Source organism: Hirundo rustica, chromosome 5 (assembly GCF_015227805.2).
Source record: "Hirundo rustica isolate bHirRus1 chromosome 5, bHirRus1.pri.v3, whole genome shotgun sequence".
Lineage (NCBI taxonomy): Eukaryota > Metazoa > Chordata > Aves > Passeriformes > Hirundinidae > Hirundo > Hirundo rustica.
This window is the reverse complement of record NC_053454.1, coordinates 16,882,219-16,904,725: the sequence shown is the minus strand read 5'-3', so window position 1 is coordinate 16,904,725 and position 22,507 is coordinate 16,882,219. Positions and strand designations below refer to the sequence as shown.

Genomic DNA, 22,507 nt, shown 5'->3' with positions numbered 1-22,507 from the left:
AGATAAGTTCCTTATCCTACTCTTTCTCTCTTCCAACAGAAAATTCCAGTCCCTAAATTTAGGCACTGTGAATTGCATCATCAATTCAACTAAAAATTATGCTCACCTTTCCTTTTGGTCCAGTATTTGTCACTGCTCCTTAAACGTGAAAATTTGGTGTAGGTCAACGTTAGTGTAGGTGCTCATTATTTTTGGTAGAGGGGCCTAAATAAATAAGTTCCCTTTATAATTTGTATTTTTTTTTTAATACAGACGGCAGGGTGAGGACTGTGAACTTAAAACAATGTACTTGATGGTTTGAAAGCAGCATTGGTACCTATGGGTATTTACTGTCTCTCTCATGTAAACCTGTGACCTAAAAGAGGTCATGCAAATTTGAAGGCAAATAAGAAAGCAATAAAAAAAGTTTGACTTGCTAAAAGGAAGCAAAACAGAAGGGTTGTATGCTAATTTTTGCCTGTTTTACTCTTTTCCTATTGTCTCCTATCATACATGCAAACTGTATTACAGTTGATACAGTTTCCAAGTTGATTGTAAATAGTCCTCTTAAGCAATTAGTAGAGTAGAAAGTGGAGTATTGCACAGTTACCTTTTAATAAAATATTTATCATGGGATTTTTTTCCTAAGTACAATATAAACAGAAACATTCTATTGGCATGACATTATTCTTCAGTGCGGGTAAATGCCCGAGTGAAAGTAATTCAGTATCTCAACGTGATGAGGTGATTGAAAGAGGAACAACCATTTTCCTTCTGCTTTACGTTCTACCAACTCAATTTGTATTTTCTGGTAATGACCCTAACTGCTGGATGTTTTCATACCCATAAAAGAGTCTTACTTCTCTTCCATGTTAGCTTGGTGACGTCATGGTGGACATAGCAAGTAATATTATGTTGGCTGATGAACGTGTTCTGTGGATGGCACAAAGGGAAGCCAAGGCTTGCACCAGAATTGTACAGTGTCTACAGAAAATTGCTATGTATCGGCTTGCAAATGGAGCTCAAGTTTATTCTACTGTAAGCAAGAATTTATTTATTTACTTAGAAGAGGTTTTGCTCACTCTTGATTTGAATAGCTTTTTATTTTTCTTAAAAGATGCTGGCATTATCTGAAATGCCGATTATTTTTGAAGGGAGTAGAGCAATACTCTGGAAAGATTTATACCTGCCAGATAAACATAGATGGGTTTCTGGATGTGTTTTTCTGTGAAGGCAGAGAATCCCTTTAAGATTATTTATTATCTTGTCTGTGGTGTATAAAACCATTTCATGTTTGATTTTTGTTGTCACAGTATTCTCCAAATATTGCTCTTGAAGCCTATGTAATAAAGGCTGCCGGTTTCACTGGGATGACTTGCACCGTATTTCAGAAAGTGGCTACATCAGACCGTACAGGACTCAGTGATTATGGGAGAAGAGACCCAGATGGGAATCTAGATAAACAATTAAGCTTTAAGTGCAATGTTTCAAATACACTGTCAAGCCTGGCTTTAAAGGTGGGTTGCTCTTTGTTTCCCTCCTGACTTTGTAATAATATATATGAATAATTTGGCAAGCAAGTTTATTGTTATTAATTTCTAAGGTTAAATTAGCATTTTTGTGTAATCCAAAATGACTGTGAAAAGAATTAAAGGGATAAAGAATAATAAAGCTTGATTATAAAATAGTTGTTTTAATGGACACAACTTTTAATAGGCAGTTGTGATTTTCTTCATTGTAATCTTGTAAGCTGAAAGATCCTGAAAAGATTCAGACTTTTTCATGAGTGTGGAAATTGAGACACTTCCTAGTTTATAATAATACATCTTTATTTTTCTGCATTTTCACCTTCATTACATACGAAATCAGACATTAGCAGTCTCCTTGAAAATATGAAATATCCTGCTCAGAGTAATACTGTAATTAAGCATGAAATAGAAGATGGACCTAGGTTAATTTTGTGTGTGCATGTGCATACACACACACACACACACACACGTCTATTACATATATATGTGGGTGTGTATAAAATGGAAACACTTCCTCATATTTGATAAAAGTATTTTTTCAATTATATTCCCAGACTTACCAGTTTGTTATTAATTTGCTTAAATGTCACTGCAGTATATTACAATTTATACTTATGTAAGTCTGTGAAATTATATGCGTATTTCTCACTCAAGTGTTATTTGTATACAAGTAAAACCACCCTGTTTGTACACAAGCATTTTGTTTTGAATGATGCTAGTGCACAATTGCAGAATTTCTCTCTGCTTGTGTTGGTTGTTGCTTCTAGTTGCTAATAGTCTAATCTGGAAGAACTCTTGTAATACTCTACTGATACAAACTTTAACTTTACTCTCTGTAACACGTAAGGTAGCTGCAGAATCTTAACTACTTTTTTCTTTTAAGAAATGTTTTGAGACTTTAATAACCTGATTAAACTGTTTTGTCCTGGATTACTTGGAAACGCTGTCAAATAGGTTGGTCACAATACATAGTCTGCTAAATGTATTCATCTCTGACTCTGTACATATAGAGGAGTTGCTAATTTAATCTCTGAACGTCATTTTCTCTTTGGGAACTTTAAAAATCTGTTTCGTTTCTAGAACACAATTGTCGAGGCCTCTATCCAGTTGCCAGCTTCCCTTTTCACCCAAAAACAAAAAAGAGAAATCAGACCAGCAGATGAATCTGTCTACAAGCTTCAGCTTATTGCATTTCGCAATGGAAAGCTTTTCCCAGCAACAGGAAATTCAACAAATCTGGCTGACGATGGGAAACGTCGTACAGTTGTAACTCCAGTTATTCTTACCAAGATAGGTTTGTTTTTATTACTACTTTTTATGATCTTTAGTAAACGGTTTTGACTCCCTTGTTTTGATCAGTGTCTATCTAGCAGAAGGTTTTAGCATCTAATGTGTTACATGATGAGAAATGGATGTGCAAATGCGTTTCCTTTGTAACAGATGGATTAAACGTAGCCAGTCACCACGTTCCTATCAATGTGACACTGCGGCGGATTGCACACGGAGCGGATGCTGTAGCAGCTCAGTGGGACTTCGATCTCCTGAACGGACAAGGGGGATGGAAATCTGATGGTTGTCGCATCCTCCTGTCTGATGAAAATATCACGACCATTCAGTGCTACTCCCTCAGCAACTATGCTGTTTTAATGGTATGAATTGAGCTTCTTTCTGGAACTTAAAAATGTTTTAAGATACAATTCTCTTTGGTTTTCTTCTGGTGTCATGGAAAACAAACATTCCCACACTCCATTTCACATAAAACTAGACATAATAAATACATCTTTAGATTTGCTTTTGTTGATGTAAATGTTGAGGTAAGATGAGGTTTAAGTGGAAATCTATCAGTGTAATTAATGAGGTAATAATTAATTAATAAACAACTGGAGATACTATACTGGAAAAATAATTTTCATATGCAAAGTACTATATTATAGAAAGACATTTTAATGAGTTACTTTATCAAATTAGCTTTCCTGAACTTTAGTCTAATAATGATAGGTTATCTTCAACTGTTACTGCTCTTTATTTTAAACTGTCTTCTGTGTTAGATTAGATTTGTTGACTTTGTTAGTTGATCGGGAGTGTTTTCCCAAGTATTTTTTTCTGTGATCTATAACCAAAGACTTTGGAATTTCATTCCAAATTAACTGTTAATTCACTAGTATGTAGGTGTGTTACCAGAAGACATCAGTGGAGATGGAAGAAAGATCAAACCACTTCGTAACTATGAAAAATACTTTGAAATACTGCTGAAAAATAGTATCTAAAATCTAGTCTAAGCATATTGTTATCAATAAAATGATTAACCAGTTCTGAAATATGGTGATAAAAGAGACACTTTCTTTTAGTGCTCCTCAGTAGTGAAGCTGAATTTCTTCTTTGTCTGTTCTCAGAACTCCTAATTTCAGAATCTGGCCCGGGAAGCTTCCCTTTTTATAGACGGTGACTGCTACCCTGCATGTCAGTAACCCAACAGATGCTAAATTATAAAATATGATACATAAATAGAGTGGGCTGGTAGTGAGCTGAGCAAAATATTTTGAGGTTTAGGAAATACTGTTAAATGTAAATTTGGTATGGGTTTTGTGGCAGTTAATGTGTTCTGTGTGGAATTAAATATTTATTTTTATGTAATCATACATGGAAGAAAGAGGACTCCTTTAAGATGATTAGGGGATTAGAAGTTGATATTTTTCTTTAGCAACACAAATTTTCAAAAATCTTCCTCTGAAGAGAATTAAATGGTAGTTACCAAGCTAAGCTTACGTAAAATTGATTTACATGCCAAGCGTTTTAAAAGAGCTCAAAGAGAGCAACTTTTCACTTTACCTTTAAGGGTATTGTTTTAAATTACTTTAAACTTTTGCAATCAAGTAAACTTTTGCAGGTCGTGTTCCTTTCTTTGATATTTTTAAAATATATAATCCTTTCCTAAAATTTAACAGCATTTTTTAAAACAGAATTAATTTTCACTTTTATGTATAATATGCATGTAAAGAGAGATTATGCTTTAAATTGGTCACATTTCTGTCATCTGGAGGAAGAAAAGTGAAAAGCATGTTCAGTCTGCTTCTATAAAGACTATTTCTGAATTAATGCATAGTAAGATTGTAGGAATATCCTGTTGCAAATTATAGAGGGAACTGTTGATAATCAGAAATCAAGTTAGAGAAAGGAGTAGTTTTCTTCCTTTTCTGTCAGTAGCTCTTGTTGTGTATTTGATCAAAACTGATATTCCTTAAATATTTAGCCACTTTCCAAAATGTTAGGCTGTAGAGACTGGAGAAGAGGGGGTAGGTGGAGGGGCACAGAATAACGCTCATCTGACAGATGTTCTTTGCACACAGATAATACATTGCAGAAACTCTGGATGTCTAAAAAATGTTTTCATAATGCCTATCCATATATTAACCAAAAAAGCCTTATCAGCCTATATATTTTCTAGACTCCCATCATGTCATGAAAGTCTGGGTTCTGGTCTCAGGCTCAGAGGAAATTCTTTTGGGTTCAGTTTTAGAAGTTTGCTCTTTAATCCAGCAGTTGCCATTATAACAGCAAATTGATGAAACAGCAGTGGCAGGAGGAACCTGAACATAGTGGTTCATCATCCTGTCTGGAAGGTGAACGACTTAACCAGAGCTCTTTCATTCTGTTTCATTTAATTTCATTTCATTTCACCTTTTTCATACATTTCAGAACATAATGTCAAGTCTTCTGATAAAGGAAATACATCACTGAGTGCCTTGTTTTCTGATGTAGTGATTTAGGCAGATGCAGCTGTAAAACTTTGTATTTTTTGGAGATTAGCTTCACCACTGTTTAATAATAGAAGAGATAAGCAGAAAGCTCTGCTGAAAACTCATTATTACAGGCTGAACAGAGGGGAAAAAACCTGGCAATAGTGGTTGGGAAGAAAACAAGAGTTCTACTAATTAACTATAAACTCCCCAGTATCTTAATGCCATCTGTACTGTTACTGTACTGTCATTCTTTTTTACTTAATTATTTAGGATCAATTTAGCTCAGAAATAACATTATTAGCTCCCTTTACTCTTTTTACTAGGTCTGATGAAAAATGTCAGTGCAATGGATAAAGAATTCCATTGATTATTGGTTCAAGGCCTTGGCTGTCTAGGCAGGGCAAATACTGAGCTTCATCAGATGTTTTAGAAAGTTATTGTAAATCTTGGGATTTTGTAGCTCTTGTTCTTGAAATTCACACGGATCCATACATGAGATCTTCTTACCTGACACCAGTCTGGAAGCAGCAACCAGATTTGTCCTATAGTTTCTGTTGCCTGGTGCTCATGGACCAGGTATGACAAAAGATTTGCTTATGCTTGTAACAGCAGTGAGTTCTCAGGGATCCCCAGCTGCATAACAACCAGGCCATGGGAGTGTTAAATCAGATGACACTGGCTGCCTGAGGCATAAATTCTTAAGATCCTTTTCCAGGTGCCAAAGAAAACCAAATAGATAAGAATCAAACTGGCAGCCTGATTAAATTAGTTTGAAATGAGATTGTTGAGTTAGTTAGGAATAACAAATTTATATTCTGATGAAAGAGCAATTGAAGGTATGGTGAAGAGACTGTTGACTGTAATTTAATTGTAAGCCTCAATTCAAAACCTCTTTTCCTGTCCATGAAATCAGTTTACCGATCTTAAGCTTAAAAATATCACTGCTTTTTCTCAAAACACACTGAAACTTCCTCCTAATCTTTTACAGTTTTTTCTTAATGCTAAGTTTTTTCTCCTTTTCCTTACGACACATTTGAACTTTGCCAACTTCAGAAGTTTGAGAGACTCACTGAGAATTATAGGGGAGAGTCTTTTCTGTATCCTGTCCATTCCAAAAAATGATCTTTAATAGATTTTTTTTCACTAATCATAGTTAAGTAAATTTACTCTAGTAAATTTTAACTGCTTCCAGATGAAATTATTTCTTCTTTTGAGTAAATGAAAATACCATTCTGGAGTAGATTTGGAAAATTTAATTGATGCTAACTGTAGAGCTTTTGAATTCTCTTAGAGGCATCAACTATCTGTTCTGGTCAAACAGTAATCATAGAGTAACAGTCTGATAGGAACATTTGGTGCCATTTGGTGCTGTTAACCTGCTCAAAGTTTGACTGCCTTTAAAGTCAAACCTTACTGCTCCAGGTCATATTCAGTCAAGCTGTGAGTATTTCCAGGGACACAATCTCTCTGGGCAGTATGTGACGACTTTAGAATTTTTCTCCTGTATCTAATGAGAATTTTCTGTGTTGCTGATACTGTCAGTTTCCTTTCATTAGTGGATGGTTCAGCTCCAAGAGGAGTTTGAAAGAGTTTGACTTGGTCTTCTTTATACCATCCCAGTAGGTAGTCTAATATAATAACGAGATTTCTCCTCTCTTCTTTCTTAAAGATAAAAGACATCTTCTTCAGCCTCAGACACTGTATGCTTCAGCCTGCTAATCATCCTGGTGATCTGTTAGGCTTGCTCCATCCAGTATGTCAGTGTCCTTCTAGTGCTGGGGAGCCTGCTATTGCGAGTTCTGCAGGGTGGTCTCAGCTCACCCACTTGCTGTGTCAGTGCTCACACAGCAAAGCATGGCCTTGGGCTACAGGTGACATTGCTGACTTGTGGTTGGCTTTTGTCTATCAGTGATTCAGGTTGTTTTCTAATCAGTCCAATGCCCAGCCTCTATTTTTATGTGCATGGTGTTTTACCATTCCAGATGCAGATACTTTTATGTTTTCCTTTCCTAAATTCCATGATGTTTAATCAACCCATTTCTCCATCTCACCAACATCCCTCTGATTAGTCTTCAGTCTGTTAATCGGTCCCCCAGTCTATAACATCATCTACAGACTTGCTGAGGGCACTTCTGGTGATGTTCTTTAGGCTGTTAAAGAAGATTATTACAACTGCAACGCACACAGTTATTCCACATCTGCACATGTAGATATTTTAAGATTAAGAAAATGGTGTGTTTCTGTAAGCTGCTGACCTCTCTGTATCTTCAAGAATATATGAACTGTTCCATAAGAAATGTGACTGCATTTATAAAGGTCAGCCAGAATAGCAGATAATTTCAGAAGAAACCCAGAAATAACAAATAATTGCAGAGTTGTTTCGGGACAGGTGGGAAGGGAAGGAGGACATTTCGTCTAGAAGGTGTCTGTTACTTCTTGTGTTCCTTTTGTCATTTCCCCACCCTCAAAAAATAGATACACTGGACTGATGTTACTGGGTTTTTTTATTGTCAGGACTTGACTGGAGCTGAATTATATACACAACCAGCTGATCTTCTGCATCCAGTAATTTATGCCACTGCCATGGTTTTGCTGATGTGCCTGTTGATGATCATGGTCAGTTACATATACCATCACAGGTAGGAATCAAAATTACCAGACTCAGAAAGTGACTTTGATCATGCTTAGGCGTACCTTTTCTATTTTATTAAAGCATGATATAGTAATATGCTTCCACTGTTTTTTTCCCTATAAAATTTGTTAATGCAAACTAACAGTTACGCAAGTAGCTATTTCATCTTTCTTGAGTATGATAATTTAGCTCTCATAACCACATCTCTCCTTTAATTCTTCATTTTGCTTCATGATGAAAGAAGAGACCATTCAAGAATGATGGCAGAATTTAAAAAACTGTTCAGCCTTCTACATTTCTGTTGATGTGAAAGCTTGAATCCTAAAATTTTTAAAGCAGGCCCCAAATAGATGTATAAAGCTGGTAATAGGCAAGTGTTTTAATTTCTTGTGATTATAAACTATGTGGTAGTCTAACAGTCATAACAGGAATTATATGTTGTTTGTCACAAGACTGTCTTGCTAGTTTCTGAAAACAGTAATGTAGCTGTGTTTTATATTGCCTAATTTGTTTCTTTTAACAGTGTGATCAGGATCAGTGTTAAAAGCTGGCATATGTTAGTTAACTTGAGCTTTCATATTTTCCTGACGTGTGTGGTGTTTATTGGAGGCGTAACTCAGACCAGGAATGCCAGTATTTGCCAAGCGGTAAGTAAAATGTAGTTACTGGTTTTGTACTCCTATATATGAATATGCCCCCCTTGCCTCCTACAGAACCGTAATGCTGTATAAAATGTATAGGCATTCATCAAAATACAACATTTAGACAAAAACTGAATGTTTTGCTTTTAAGTAATCTAGTTCAACACCCCTGCAGTAAAGACAGATATCTTCAGCTAGATCAGATTACTCAAAGCCCCATCCAACCTGACCTGCAATATTTCCAGAGATGGGGCATCAAATCCCTTTCTGAGCAACCTGTGCCTGTGCTTTGCCACCCTCATTGTAAAAAATCAACTTTCTTATATCTAATACAAATCAGCAGTCTTTCACTTTAAAGTCATTCCTCCTATCACTATACACCCCTGTAAAATGCAACAGATTTTTTTTTTCTGAATTCTACCACAGAAACTAGGATTCATTGGTTATTTCTATTTTTGAGACTTTCTTACAATGAAATTATTTTATAGGCCTGTATGTGGCCTTTACTGGCCATGTGAAATCTGATTTTTACAGGTATTAAAATACTATTTTCATTTTGTCCATATAACCAAAGGGGAGGGGAGAGAAGTGTTTAAAGCCCCCTTGCTTTATTGAGACTCCTCCTTTTTAGTGATTTGCCCTTCTAAGATTTGGCCATTTCAGTTCAGTCGCTGCTTTCAGAAAATGTCAGTGAAATTTTTAATTTTTTTTTTAATCCAGTTATTAAAAAAAATTCAAGTCCCTCACCGTAATATTCCATAATGCTTTTTTGTTTAAATTTACTGGAGTCATTAGGTTGATGGTTCCAAGTGTTGCAATGAAATATATCCTGATCTTTCTCCTATGTGTGTGCACACATACATATACCTTTTTTTTACCTTCCTGGAGACAGAAAACCCCAGAAGAAACCTTGTGATAGGGTGCGTGAAGGTTGAGTGTTTTTACTGGTGACTGAAACTGGCAAGAACTGTATTTTTAGTCAGCTTAATAGGAACTAAAATGTTTGCCCCTTCTACATGCATATGCTGTCGTGGCAGTGTTGGCTTGTGAATGAGGCAGTACAGGATAAGGAGATTCCATTGTGTAGCAGACTTTGGGCAGGTTAAACATCTAATACACTTCCTTTATCTTTGCATTATGTTAAAATTGCTGATGAGCGTTGGCTGTCTGAATTTTGCCGTCTGCTCCATACTTGTCACAGTATCATGAGTTTGCTGTTCCCATACTTGTTTCAATTTGAATAATATCTGTAACACGGGACATTTTAAATTAAATCTTTCATGGAATACAGTTTCCTAAAGTGTATGATTGATATGTACATTTCTGAAATTGTTTTTCCCCTGTTACTAAGTTTTCCATGCATGGGTTTGCATTATGCTTTTTTTTTGTTTTAAACTATGATGACTTCACACTTAGAATGGTCACATAAAATAAGAGGGTTTTTTTTTTTTCCTCTTGAATAGAGCTTTTGAAAATTTCAGCTTTATGGTGAGTTGCAAGTTTAATGATTACTGTATGAACTTAGTAGAAAGGAAATATTTGGGGGTTAAATTTTTTTTTGTTGTCTATTTTTGTTTTAAGGTTGGGATAATTCTCCATTATTCCACTCTTGCAACAGTACTGTGGCTGGGAGTGACATCTCGTAATATTTACAAGCAGGTAACCAAAAAAGCAAAAAGATGTCAAGATCCTGATGAGCCACCACCTCCACCCAGGCCAATGCTGAGGTGAGTTGTTTCTGTGGCTCCTTACTTCCCAGGTTGCTACCTTTATATTCTGACCAGAAAACGTAAGAAGTTGCTCCCCCTGTGTTCTCTCCAAGTCTGTGAAGTTCCTTTCAGATTTTGCTGTTCCTCAGTGTTATGTTAAGGAGGATGAGCTGAAAGACTGTTGGTCCTAGTGTATTACAGATACAGTGTTGGGTTGCTGATTTGTAAATTAAAAAATTGGTAGTCTATCAGCATCACCACTGAAGGTTTGATTAGGACTTTGGATAGCAACACAACTGAGTAAATTGTCAGAAGAAAGAATGTGAAGAACTGTTAACACAATTAACAAACACTGCAATTTAACTAAATAAAGTTAAATATATTTTCTGAAGATTGTTTACATATAATTTGAAAAATGGGGTGTCGCTCATTATCAAATGAAAATAGCGTTCTTTGTGAGGTGTTCCTCCTCTGAAATCCCAGAAATGAGACAAACAAATTATCTGTTAAATTCACATACGTTAAATGTTCTTATTAAATAATACTAACATACTTTGTTCATGTTGCTTCCTCAGCTTCTGGGTATTAATTAAAAACTGCTACACTGATATTCTCCACAAGGTGGCAGAAGTTGATTAACTTTGATTAGTTACACACAAATATTTAAAGAGCTTGATTTTGAAAGTACAGAGACTGCAGAAAACCAGAAGTGTCTTTCTGATTATCTTCAAGTAATATTTTCAGTACTACATACAAGCATTTGCATCCCTTATTATTTATTACAAAGTTTCTGCTTTGGAAAATGTTGCAGTAAAATTGGCAGCCTCCCAGGTTCAGCACTGCACAGACATGAACTTGCCATTTCAGGTGTGAACACCTCATCTCTCACACTGGCAGTAGCTCTGGAGCCAAATATCCAAGACAAAAATGGAGCAAACATGCTTTATATTTTTCAGACTTTGTCAGTGTCCCACTTCCTGTGGATCAGGAATTTCCTCAGCCAGACAGATGTGTGATGTTTCTGTACGGAAAAGTCACAGAAGGATTTTTATTTCAGTTGTCTTTTAAACTTCGGTTCAAAATAAAACTACCCATAATGTAGTACCTGTACAAAGACTTGCTTTGTCTGGCCAGCTCCTGATTGCTGCATCAAGATACAGAATAAACCAATGTCAGAATCTGATCTTTGTAGAATTCAGCAACTAAATAAATTCAATGTGTGTTGATTTCCAGGGGAGTCGTAATTGGTTTTAGACTGTTGTTTTGTGTTTCAAGTGGGACAAGAGTAATTTCTGGTGAATTTTCAGAAATGCAATGGAAAAGTCCAGGACCACCATAAGAGCTGTCTCCTGTTTATAAAAAATAAATGTTCACCCGCATGTCACGTGTAAGAGTTTTCACTTTTGTGTTCTGATCTGAATTTGGAATGGATTATTATACACTGCAGGGCAGAATGCTGTTAATTTGAATGATTATCAGTAATTATTGATCTGCCACTAATGAATTCAATGTGAATTCATAGAAATCAGAATGAAAACTGAGATACTCCAACAGCATAGGTCCTTTCTCTTCTTGGAAGTGTACAGTTTTCATTAATACCACCACAGGAAGTATACCAGGAAGTATATATGATAAAATTAGAGTCCATTAAAAATAATAATAAAAAAATAAATTAAAAAAACCCAGCAACCTACCATCTGCTGAACCCCTGCACCCCAAGAAAATTCAAGTAACAGTGTATATAATATTAGGTAAGATGATCTCTGGAACACAGGACATACCACTTAGTGTTTTAATTCTAAGTTTCCTTATTCTTTTCCAGCAGTTTACAGCTTCTGACTGAGAGCTTTTGCTTCTTCCTTCTAACACTGTATACTTTGTTCAGTGTCTGCGAGTGGGGGGAGGTGGGAGTGAGCCGCTTTGAGAGAGAGGCAGCTTACAGCAGGAGGAGAAAAACTGCAGTGAGGAAGACTTAGGAAATAACTGATACTGCCAAAGCCCAAATCTGATTAGTTTCATAAAGAACTTTTATGCTTCCCAGATCCTGGAAAACTAATTTCCTTCATGGTGACTGAAAAAAATCTGTTGCACTTAAGCAGCTGCTGATAAATTGGTTATTTGGGTTTTTTTTAGGTTCTACCTTATTGGTGGAGGGATCCCTATCATAGTTTGCGGAATAACAGCTGCAGCAAACATCCGAAATTATGGCAGCAGACCTAATGCACCTTAGTAAGTACCCTATATATGAGAGCTCTGTCATAAGGTTTTTTTGGCTTGCTTTTTTCTGAATACTTGATGCAATTTATTCTGATCCTTCCAGAAAATGTAACACAGGCAAGATCATTTCAATGAACTGTAAAAGCATCAGTGATTTGTGCGAGATGTTAATTTGTTCTTTGGTTTGTTTCTTTTGCAGTTGCTGGATGGCTTGGGAACCTAGCTTAGGAGCATTTTATGGACCTGCTAGTTTTATTATTTTCATAAACTGTATGTATTTTCTCAGCATATTCATACAACTAAAGCGTCATCCTGAACGCAAATATGAGTTGAAGGAGTCTGTCGAGGAGCAGCAGCGTCTGGCCACCAGTGAACATGGGGAACTGGCCCATCAGGATTCACTGTCAGTGTCCCTGGTGTCCACGTCTGCTTTGGAGAATGAGCACAGTTTTCCAGCACAGCTTCTGGGAGTGGGCCTTACTTTGGTTTTGTATGTTACGCTGTGGATCTTTGGAGCTCTGTCCATCTCCCTGTATTATCCTATGGACCTGATCTTCAGCTGTTTTTTTGGGGCAACATGTTTAAGCCTCAGTGCCTTTCTTATGGTGCACCACTGCATTAACAGAGAAGATGTCAGGCATGCTTGGATAACAACTTGCTGCCCAGGAAGGAGCACGTATTCAGTGCAAGTAAATGTGCCACCCTCCAGTTCCAGTGGAACCAACGGAGAGGCTCCGAAATGCACCAACAGTAGCGCAGAATCCTCATGCACAAATAAAAGTGCCTCAAGCCTAAAAAATTCGTCTCAAGGTTGTAAACTAACTAACTTACAAGCTGCAGCAGCTCAGTGCCACCCTACTTCTCTGCCGTTGAACACAGGTCCTCAGCTTGATAACAGTCTGACTGAACATTCAGTAGATAATGATATCAAAATGCACGTAGCTCCATTAGAGGTACAGTTTCGGACAAACGGGCACCCGAGCCGGCACCATAAGAACAGGAGCAAGGGCCATCGTGCCAGCAGGCTTGCAGTGCTGAGGGAATATGCCTACGACGTTCCCACGAGTGTGGAAGGAAGTGTGCAAAACGGCTTACCCAAAACTCGCCAGAGCAACAGCGAAGGGCACTCCAGGAGCCGAAGAGCCTATCTGGCGTACAGAGAACGTCAGTATAACCAGTCCCAACAAGACAGCAGCGATGCTTGCAGTACGCTTCCAAAAAGTAGCAGAAATACAGAGAAGACAATAGCTACCAACAACAAAAAAGATATTCTAAGGAAACCAATAGTGGCTGAGCTTGAAAATCAGCAAAAATCTTACGGCTTAAATTTAGCCGTCCAGAATGGACCACTTAAAAGCAGTGGACAGGAGGGACCTTTGCTCACTACAGACAGTACTGGTAATATTAGAACTGGGTTATGGAAACATGAAACTACTGTGTAGCATTCTTTGTGGGATGAATCCATATAAACTGTGATTCCACATTCCTTAAAGCTATTAACACTTTTAAAGACTGTTTACAAACTCTAGGTACTTTATGCAGGGAGGGAACAAAGATAATATGCCAAGCAAAAAATTTTATGTGTTATTACCTTTGCTGTTCTTACAAAGAAGAACTCTTGCTTGGTATTTTGTGAATTTTTTTTTGAAGTGTCAATCCTGTGAGATGCAGAACACAATTTTGTACATTTTTTTTTTACCTGTAACCCTGCAGGATGTGTCCACAACACATTTCAAATTTGTATTTAAATGTATAATAAATAGTATTTTCCCCAGCAACTCAAAGTTGCACTTATTTGTTGGGTTTTTAAAATATTACTGCACTGAATGTCATATTGATTTTACTGTTTCATTATTGGAAACTTACAAGCTTCCATTACTAAAGAAAATACTGAAGTTACAGTTTTCTACACTTAAATTGTTGGCACCTCAGTGTAAACAAGATCATATTTTGTATCATCCTGAAGCTGTGACCAATTCGAAGTTGTAGTTGCAGAGTGGTATTTGAGGTTGTACCTGTTTCCAGGACTTATACCCATTTTGCTAAAGCTATGTGTGTTAAGTAGCAAAAAAGGTTTCTGTATAATCTAGTACTGATACCACAACTCAGCCTTTAAGCAACAAATGGAATAGGATTGTATATGCTTGGTTAGTTGGTTAGCCACTTCAGACTTGGCCGCTTTTGGGTGTTTTAGTTAAGTGTATCTGAGCTATGATACAGGTCTAACATTGTCTATACTCACATATTGTGTTAATAATTTATAACCTTGTTCAGATAAGTTTAATTACTGCTTGTCAGATTTACTGCAGCCTCTAGTAGCTTCTTTAGTAGTGTGAACTAATCTTGGATGCATCGTACAAACCTCTGCAATAGGACAGTGTTGTTAGAGTTTGGGTACTATTTTTACTTCTTGTGGGTAGTTACCATTTAAGAATTCTTTCAGGAACATTTTGACAGCGTATGACTCAGTTTTGATTGCTGTTCTATTTTCCTGGTTTCAGGAGAGGTAGCTTTTAGCTTGTATCCAACCTTACAGCTACCATAAGGATAGACACTCAGAAAAAATGAGCTTATGGGTACTACCAAAGAAAAGAATTTTAACTAAATATACAAGTGTATATCAAATATCTGCTTTAAATTTATTTGAAAAGGTATCTACACATCTTAGACAACTGACTGCTTTGTAAGTGCTATTTGTGGGTTGTTATTTGGTGCAGGAGAATTCCTTTTGGTGGCAGAAATGCAGTTTAGGACCTAGAAGTCAAAACCAGCAGCTGGATCATATTCCATTCCAAGTACTGCAAGTCATGAAAACTGAACTGCAGACAGTAAGGGCATGTGCTAGCAGAAACAATAGTCTCTTGAGACAAATTTGTGTATTGCACAACTAGGAGCGCTTCATAAGCAGTCTATAGCTCAAACTGTGATACTCTTGCATTATATTTAATCAGGTGTCGATACTGTGCTTTTTTTATCGTAACTAATGTATGTACACAGGCAAATAACTTAAGCCTACTTTTGATCTTTAAAATTACAGTGCTGGAAAAATAATCCATGGATAATACGGGAAAATGTTCAAACAGTCCATAGATTTTTTATTATCTCAACAAGGTATGATAGGGACTTAGGGTAAGATTAGTTATCCTTTAGAATCTGCTTGCCCATTGCTTTTAGCACTTGCCCCCTTTTCATAGGTTTGCTTGGATCCAAATATCAGTTTAGTAATTCTTGAAACCCACCTTTAAAATTAAGTCTGTATGTAATACTTCAGCATAGCTTGATAGTTTGCCCTGTGTTGATGAGATAAAAAATAAGCTTTTCTCACAGTCCCTAATAAACTCTGACTAGCCTTGGAAGAGACAGGGTCATTTATGTAAAATATTTCTTAAATCATCACTCTAATAAACTAATAAACATACTTAGTTCACTCATTGCTATATACATAGCTACATTTGCTTTTTGTCCAACAAGTGCTTTGGCTCAGGTGATAAATTAAGACATTGTTCTCTGTTATAGTCTTGACAAACACGGTGATACTCTCATCTGCTGCATTTTTAATGAAGTGTCTTAAATTGAAAGAATTTATGTAACTGAAACATGGAAGGCAGGTTATTAGACTCTGTAAAAGGGGGGGGGGGGAATATTCAATATAGTATCTTATTAAGAATGTTATAAGGTCTTCAGGCTTTTTCACACCTTCCTTCCTATTAGTATAAAGCCAGCTTATTTTCAGAATTCTAATTAAATTTTGCATGAGAAACCACCTAAATCACTCCAGTGCATAAAAAACCACAACCAAAAACCCAAACCAAAACCACAAAAAGCTTATTTTGACCTTCTGTGGATCAATGAGAGAGTAGCTACAATCATTAATCAGATACATAAAGGAAAGCAGATAACACAAAGTGGGGGCAGTTTGTGTTCCCTACAAAAATATGGAGAGCATAGAAACAGCAGTAATTAGGGCTGGTTGTCTCTGTCTCCGTGGTAAAAGTGATTATATTTGTGCAATCATACTAGTGGCAGAAGACATTAAAAAACAAGTGTCATGGGTATAGAGCAAAAGGGTATAAGCACAGCTTGGTTTATGGCTAAAAAAGTTTTGATGGTTTTATCATAGAATGTTATGGGTTGGAAGGGACGTTAAAGATAATCTAGTTTCAACTGCCCCTGCCATGGGCAGGGACACCTCCCATTAGGCCATGTCCAACCTGGCCTTGAACACTGCCAGGGATGGAGCATCCACAACTTCCCTGGGAAACCTGTTAAAAGAGGTGTCTCACCACCCTTAGAGTAAATAATTTCTTCCTAATGTGTAACCTGAATTTCCCCTCTTCCAATTTGTGCCCCTTACTCCTTGTCTTGTCAGTACAATTCCTGAAAAGTCCTTCTCTGACTTCCCTGTAAGCCCCTTCAGCTACTGGAAGGTGCTATGAAGTCTACACAGAATATTCTATCTTTCTGCCTCATGTTCATAGTTAAATGCATGCTATTGACTTAGCATATGGTCTCATCTGCACCTTAATTTGGGCAGAGGCGTCTCTTGTTAATTGGATCTCACCTTAAACCCTAATAATTTAAGCTTTGTCTAGGTTAAGAAATATTTCAGATGTTGGAAGAACATTCTTTCATTTTTACTTAATTACATTTTGACCACTTTTGTGTTAGCACTGTGCTGCTTGCTGAAGCTGTTGATGTCTCGTGTTGCTGCCTTTTCATATCTCTGAGCAAAGTGAAGGATCAGTTTGCATTGGTTTTATTGGGTCACAGTATCCAGATATTAGAGAGATTTGTAGCAGAGACTATGAGTCTGTGAGAATACTGTTCTCCTTGGAGTTCAAGACTAACATATAAAACATAAAAAAATCAGCTAATTTAAATGAACACACTGAATTTTTAATCTCTGCTTTGAAAAAAGGGGAGCCTTCTGTGTTGTAGGAGTTTGGTTTTAATTTATGTGAGGTTTATATACCTTTGCTTCCCAGATTGGTTGGATATGGACATTTGGGGAGATGGAGGAGGAAATTACGTGGTGGTATCTATGAATGCAGATGTACAATTTATTTTATACAGAAGAGTCAAATTTTGAAAACTGTTAAATTAGTAAGATTTTAAGTATGACCAAGCCCATCAACATCACAGCTGAAACTCGCCTCCATGTAAGCAGGTTAAGGAAGGGCAGTCCTTGGCTAGAGATGAGGAAAGCCACAATCTGCCTGCTCCACTCAGCTGGCCACTTCTGAAGAGCCCTCAGAGAGCTCACAGCAGCTTCTCTGCTGGCTGAGGTTGTGGCTCCCCCATGCATTGTAGACAAAATACGGAATTGTGGAGGATGGCTCTAGAGAGCTGAAAGACAGAAACTAAAAGGTCAGTGTAGAAATGGGCTTGATGACATTCTCAAAGCATGACTCACAGCCAGCTGATTGACTTTATTTTAGAAAAGATGAACAACCTTTAATCACCTGCAATCCCAAAGTATACAAATTAAGTGCTTAGCTGAATGTGGCATTTTCTCTGAAGTTAGCACTTACTCAGTAGAATAGTATTTATAAATCTTACATTCTTTAAGTTTTGTAACGAAACTAATGAGGCAAGACTAAATATATTAGTGAGATAAAACTGAGGAGAAATTTTTAGTTTCTGTTAGATGAAGATTCTTGAAATTTTGCATTTGATACTTACTTGCTGTACATAGTAAGAGTTTGGTATACCGCTTTGAGTGGGACCTCACCGAATAGCCTCAAATCCAATAATTGTGTGAATAAAAGAATGCTAAATGCTAGCATAGATTGGTATTTAGAACTTGATTTTAGAGATTGTTTCAGAGACATTCTATTTGTAAAATTACTAAAGACATAGTATTGGGTTTTTTCTTTCATGTAAGTGTTTTATCTTTTGAGTGTAAATTTCAATTTTCACCTAGAAGAGGAAGACTTCAGCTCACTTAGAAAGCCTGAAGGGCTTTCTATATGAATCACTATGTAATTCTTGATAGGATGAATCCTTTCTTATAATACATACCTGATATTTTCACTCTATCCACTTAAAGCTCTGTTTACAGTCTATGATCATTCTGTTTCAGCATCAAATATTCCTGTAGCCTATTTCCCAATCTATTGCCAGCTACAAATTAACTGAGATTGCCTTCTGCCCTCCCCAGCAGCCTTCTACATTGTGACACTGTGGAGCAGCTTTCTGAATTGTCTGCAGCAATTTCCCTTTAGTTCACAAATGAGTAAGTTGTTCCTATAAGGCAGAATCTAAATCTGAACAAAAATCTGCAGTATGCAGGGACTCTGTTTCATCTGTTTGCTGATGGTGTTTGTATTGGACGCAACTGGTGAAATAGGAACATGTAGAAAGGACAGTTTCCTTCCAGTGGCAAGAGGCATCCTTGGTAACATCTGGAGATGCTGAGCAAGATATTTAAAATAAACACTTGGATGTAGTGTGCATCTAATCATTAGGAGGCTTATCTTTAAAGGTGCCAGATATGCAACTTTGACAGGCTCTTACAGGAGCTGTGATAAACCTATCAATTCTGTTGACACATAGCACTTAACTGGATCAGGCCACAGTTTAATCTCCAGTTCTTATGGGCTGAAGCTGTACTACTATTACAAATTTCAAGTAAAACTGTACTTGAGTTTAATCATGGCTTGGTAACTACAAAGCACATAGTGTTTTCAGAGAAGATTTCAATATGAAATAGAAGAGGATGGTTGAAAAGGACACCTTTACTAACTGCAGTTGCAGATGTATCTTCTTGGGCCAGTACAGTCTCAAGATCTGATAAACAAGTGCCATCACCAATAGTTTGCTCCTTCCACATATGGGTAATGAACAATACAAAATATTGCCCTAAAATGCTGCCATTTTGCAGTGACATACACAGTTGGCCAGTTCCTCTCAGCTGAAAGATGACCTGGATTTGGGAACCTTCATCAGTAAATGGACACATCCCTGATGATTGTCCTGTCCTGTAAAGTAATGTCATCTGGTTATCCCATAGCTGCAGTTTTATCTGAACCTTGTGAACAACACAGCTTTAAAAAAAAAAAAAAAAAAAAAAAAAAAAAAAAGCCTCAGAGTTAGAACAGTTGTATGTTGCTGGTTTCCAAGAAGTGCATCTTTCCATGTAAAATGCAGTCAGCTGCACAATAACAGCATGTAGAGTAGTGCCAGCTGTTCCCTGCAGTCCATGGCTCAGCTTTCCTGTCACCTTCAACAGTCATCTTTTTGATAAAACTGGTTTATGCTTAGTGATTTTTCTTATCTTTCTTTTATGTAAGTTAGCTGCCTGGCAAGTTTAACTCATTAAAGATACTAGCTCAATTGATGTGATTCCTCTCACCTGTTACATTTGCCACCTTATATTTAGTGTTCCTGGTTTCAAGAACAGGAACAAAAGCCAGTTTAAATTCATTAGTCTTGTGAAGAACTCCTAAGTATCCTCATGTATAAAGAAAAGCTTGGGGAACAAGAGCAAAATCTTAATACTGCTTAATAGGTAAAAAAGTCTTCACTGTGGTAAACATAAAGAGATGAAGCTGCTCTGAGGTGCCCTAGGAGTGCCTAGTGTCTAGACATGGTGATAATGCTGGAGTTTAATTGTGACATCTGACTGTTCTAATTCAGGCCCTACCAGCCTCTTCTTGAGGCTTTTGTCTGCAAACATGCAGGCAGACCCAGGAGTGTCATAAAGTTAGGTCATAAGGTTACATGCTAGAAATACCACAGAACTTAATGGCCAAAGCCATCCATGGGGTGATCTGTGTTCCCAAAACACCGTGTTTTAGAACAGCGTAATTGCCACCATCCTTAGACTAGGGTAAAATTACTTCTTCCCTGTTGTTGAACAGCTTATGTGCAATTTAAATTTGCCCATTTCAAGGTTTTCTTCCCTTCCCCACCTCTATGAAGTTAACAGGTAACAGCTGTTAACTCAGCAAGTTGGTAGCTCAGCTTGTCAACTTACGTCGTGTATCTTTCCTAACACGAAATTTTCTGATTTCCCAATATACATCTTTTTTTTTTCTAAAAGTGTGTGTTCTGATGGGCAAAACCCAAGAAGCCCTCCCCAAAGTCCCCTGCACACCCCTCCCTCTTTCCCCTGGAATACTGGCTTCTGCTGCAAGGTGGCTTTATGTAACTGGAAAGCATTTTATAAAGCTTTATTCAATACTATTGAAATTTAAGCAGAGATGATAAATTTCTGCAAGGCCACAGTATTTCTTCTGTGAGACAACCGTTCACCTGTGTAAAAATGATGGGCTCTATGGTAGCATGGTATCATTATGAGTCTGGACTAGAAATGTGAGAGATTGTCTGAAGGTGTTTCTAAGACCTGCTGTATTATTCCTGTTAATTTTCTTAGGTGTTTCTGCTTTTCAACAAGGAGAAACCTTAGCCTTGTCTTCATGAGTGAATACTAAATCATCATTCTTAATGCACAGAAGAAAGCATAGAGAAAATAAAAAGCCCAACCCTTTTATTTCTGAAAGCATGACAGAAATTCTAAATATATGCCTACTTGCAAACCTAACTTAAAATAGGCTGTTTATACAGCTCTATTAAAAAAAAAAAAAAAACAAACAAAACAAAACAAAAAAAAAAAAACAAAAACAAAAACACAAACCTCATTAAGGAAATTGGTTCTTCTTCTCAAACCATGCCTGCTGAAAAGGTTCAAGTTACTGTTACAGTGTATTTTTGCATAAGAGCATGTTTTTCAATTTATTACTGAATAGATGTCCAGAAGGACAGAGCTGTAGAGAATGCTCTTTAATGGTCACATCTTGCCTCCTGTGCTCTACCGTTTCCATTGCATGTTCTGTACAGATGAGAAGTCTGGGTGCTGTCAGGCATGCATTTTGAAGGGAAGCTTCTAGTATCATGTGCCTTGTGATAATGAGGCCCCAGCTTCTTGTTTCACAGATGTGAAATCTCAGTGATCCAATGCCTCATGCTAGCCATGATCAAATCCAGCCTTGGCAGACAGAGTTGCCTGCTAACTGCTGGGTATTGCTCACTCAGAACAGCATGCTAAAAATTCAGCGGGAAGAAAATTCATGCTCTTTTCCATGCAATGAGCATAAGATGAAGAGTACAGTATTCCATCTGTCTCAGCTCTCCGATGTTCCTCCAGAAGTATAAGCTCCAGTGGCTTCATACTTTCAAAGAGTAAAGAGGACTGGGAAATGTTTAACTGCCTTTGTTTTAAGGAAACTTGCTATTTAAAAAAAAAAAAAAAAAAAAAAAAAGTCTTAAATAATGCAGATTCCCTTCTTCATTTCAAGGACAAAATTAAAGTTGGTATGTCAGGTTACAAGTTGTGTGACATTTCCTTTGTTCAGGCTTAAATAGTCCTTATGCTTTTCAGCAGTATTACAACCAAATCTATTTGATAGGTGGGAGAGAAAAATTTCCTAAAACTGTGTTCCATTTATTAGTGCAAAAAAGAGCAGGAAGCAAAGAAACATAAAAAGGATAGATGTATTGAGAATGGAAGAAGAATGTGTGAAAGAAAATGTGGTTCATAGAAAGATTTATGACAGATTAATAGGACCCGATTCCGCTGCCTGCTGCTGCTTTCTGCCTCCTAGTCCTCCCATGTCTGCTAAAGGCCATGGCTGCAGAAATAACCTCAAGGGCCTGAAAGATCCCAGGAAGAAAGAAGAAAGAATAGAGGAGAAAATGTATTAAGAAAAAATTATAAATACATTGTTACATTGCTAGTGACATGCCACTTGTATCAATCATGGGCAAAATAAATTACTGGAAACTCAGCACCAAGGTATGGACAGGACATAATAACAAAAATAAATAAATGATATGAAGTAACAATGTGAGTAATAACAGAATATTAAGGAGGCAATGCAAGCCTGCCAGACAGTTCCAGTCATGGCGAGAATGTTGCCATAGATTTCAACAGGGAGCAGCCTTACAAAATTGCCTGCAGTCACATTAAAATGGAAGTTCCCAAATGTGAGCACACTCAAGATCATCTCCAGAAATGAAAGCCCACTTCAACAATAGAGGTGGCAGAGAAAACAAAGAC

At 37.0% G+C, this 22,507-nt stretch overlaps 1 protein-coding gene across 1 annotated transcript in view; it reads left to right on the top strand.

Annotated features, from left to right (window-relative positions):
• ADGRA3 (adhesion G protein-coupled receptor A3) overlaps positions 1-14,225 on the top strand; it is a 53,325-nt gene extending 39,100 nt beyond the window's left edge. The window contains exons 11-19 of the mRNA XM_040064965.1: positions 856-1,017; positions 1,293-1,496; positions 2,589-2,802; positions 2,949-3,157; positions 7,763-7,887; positions 8,404-8,527; positions 10,103-10,248; positions 12,364-12,459; positions 12,647-14,225. Coding sequence (XP_039920899.1) covers positions 856-1,017; positions 1,293-1,496; positions 2,589-2,802; positions 2,949-3,157; positions 7,763-7,887; positions 8,404-8,527; positions 10,103-10,248; positions 12,364-12,459; positions 12,647-13,889 — 2,523 coding nt within the window. The 3' untranslated portion in view covers positions 13,890-14,225. The remainder of the gene's footprint in view (positions 1-855; positions 1,018-1,292; positions 1,497-2,588; positions 2,803-2,948; positions 3,158-7,762; positions 7,888-8,403; positions 8,528-10,102; positions 10,249-12,363; positions 12,460-12,646) is intronic.
• Positions 14,226-22,507: the final 8,282 nt, after the last annotated feature.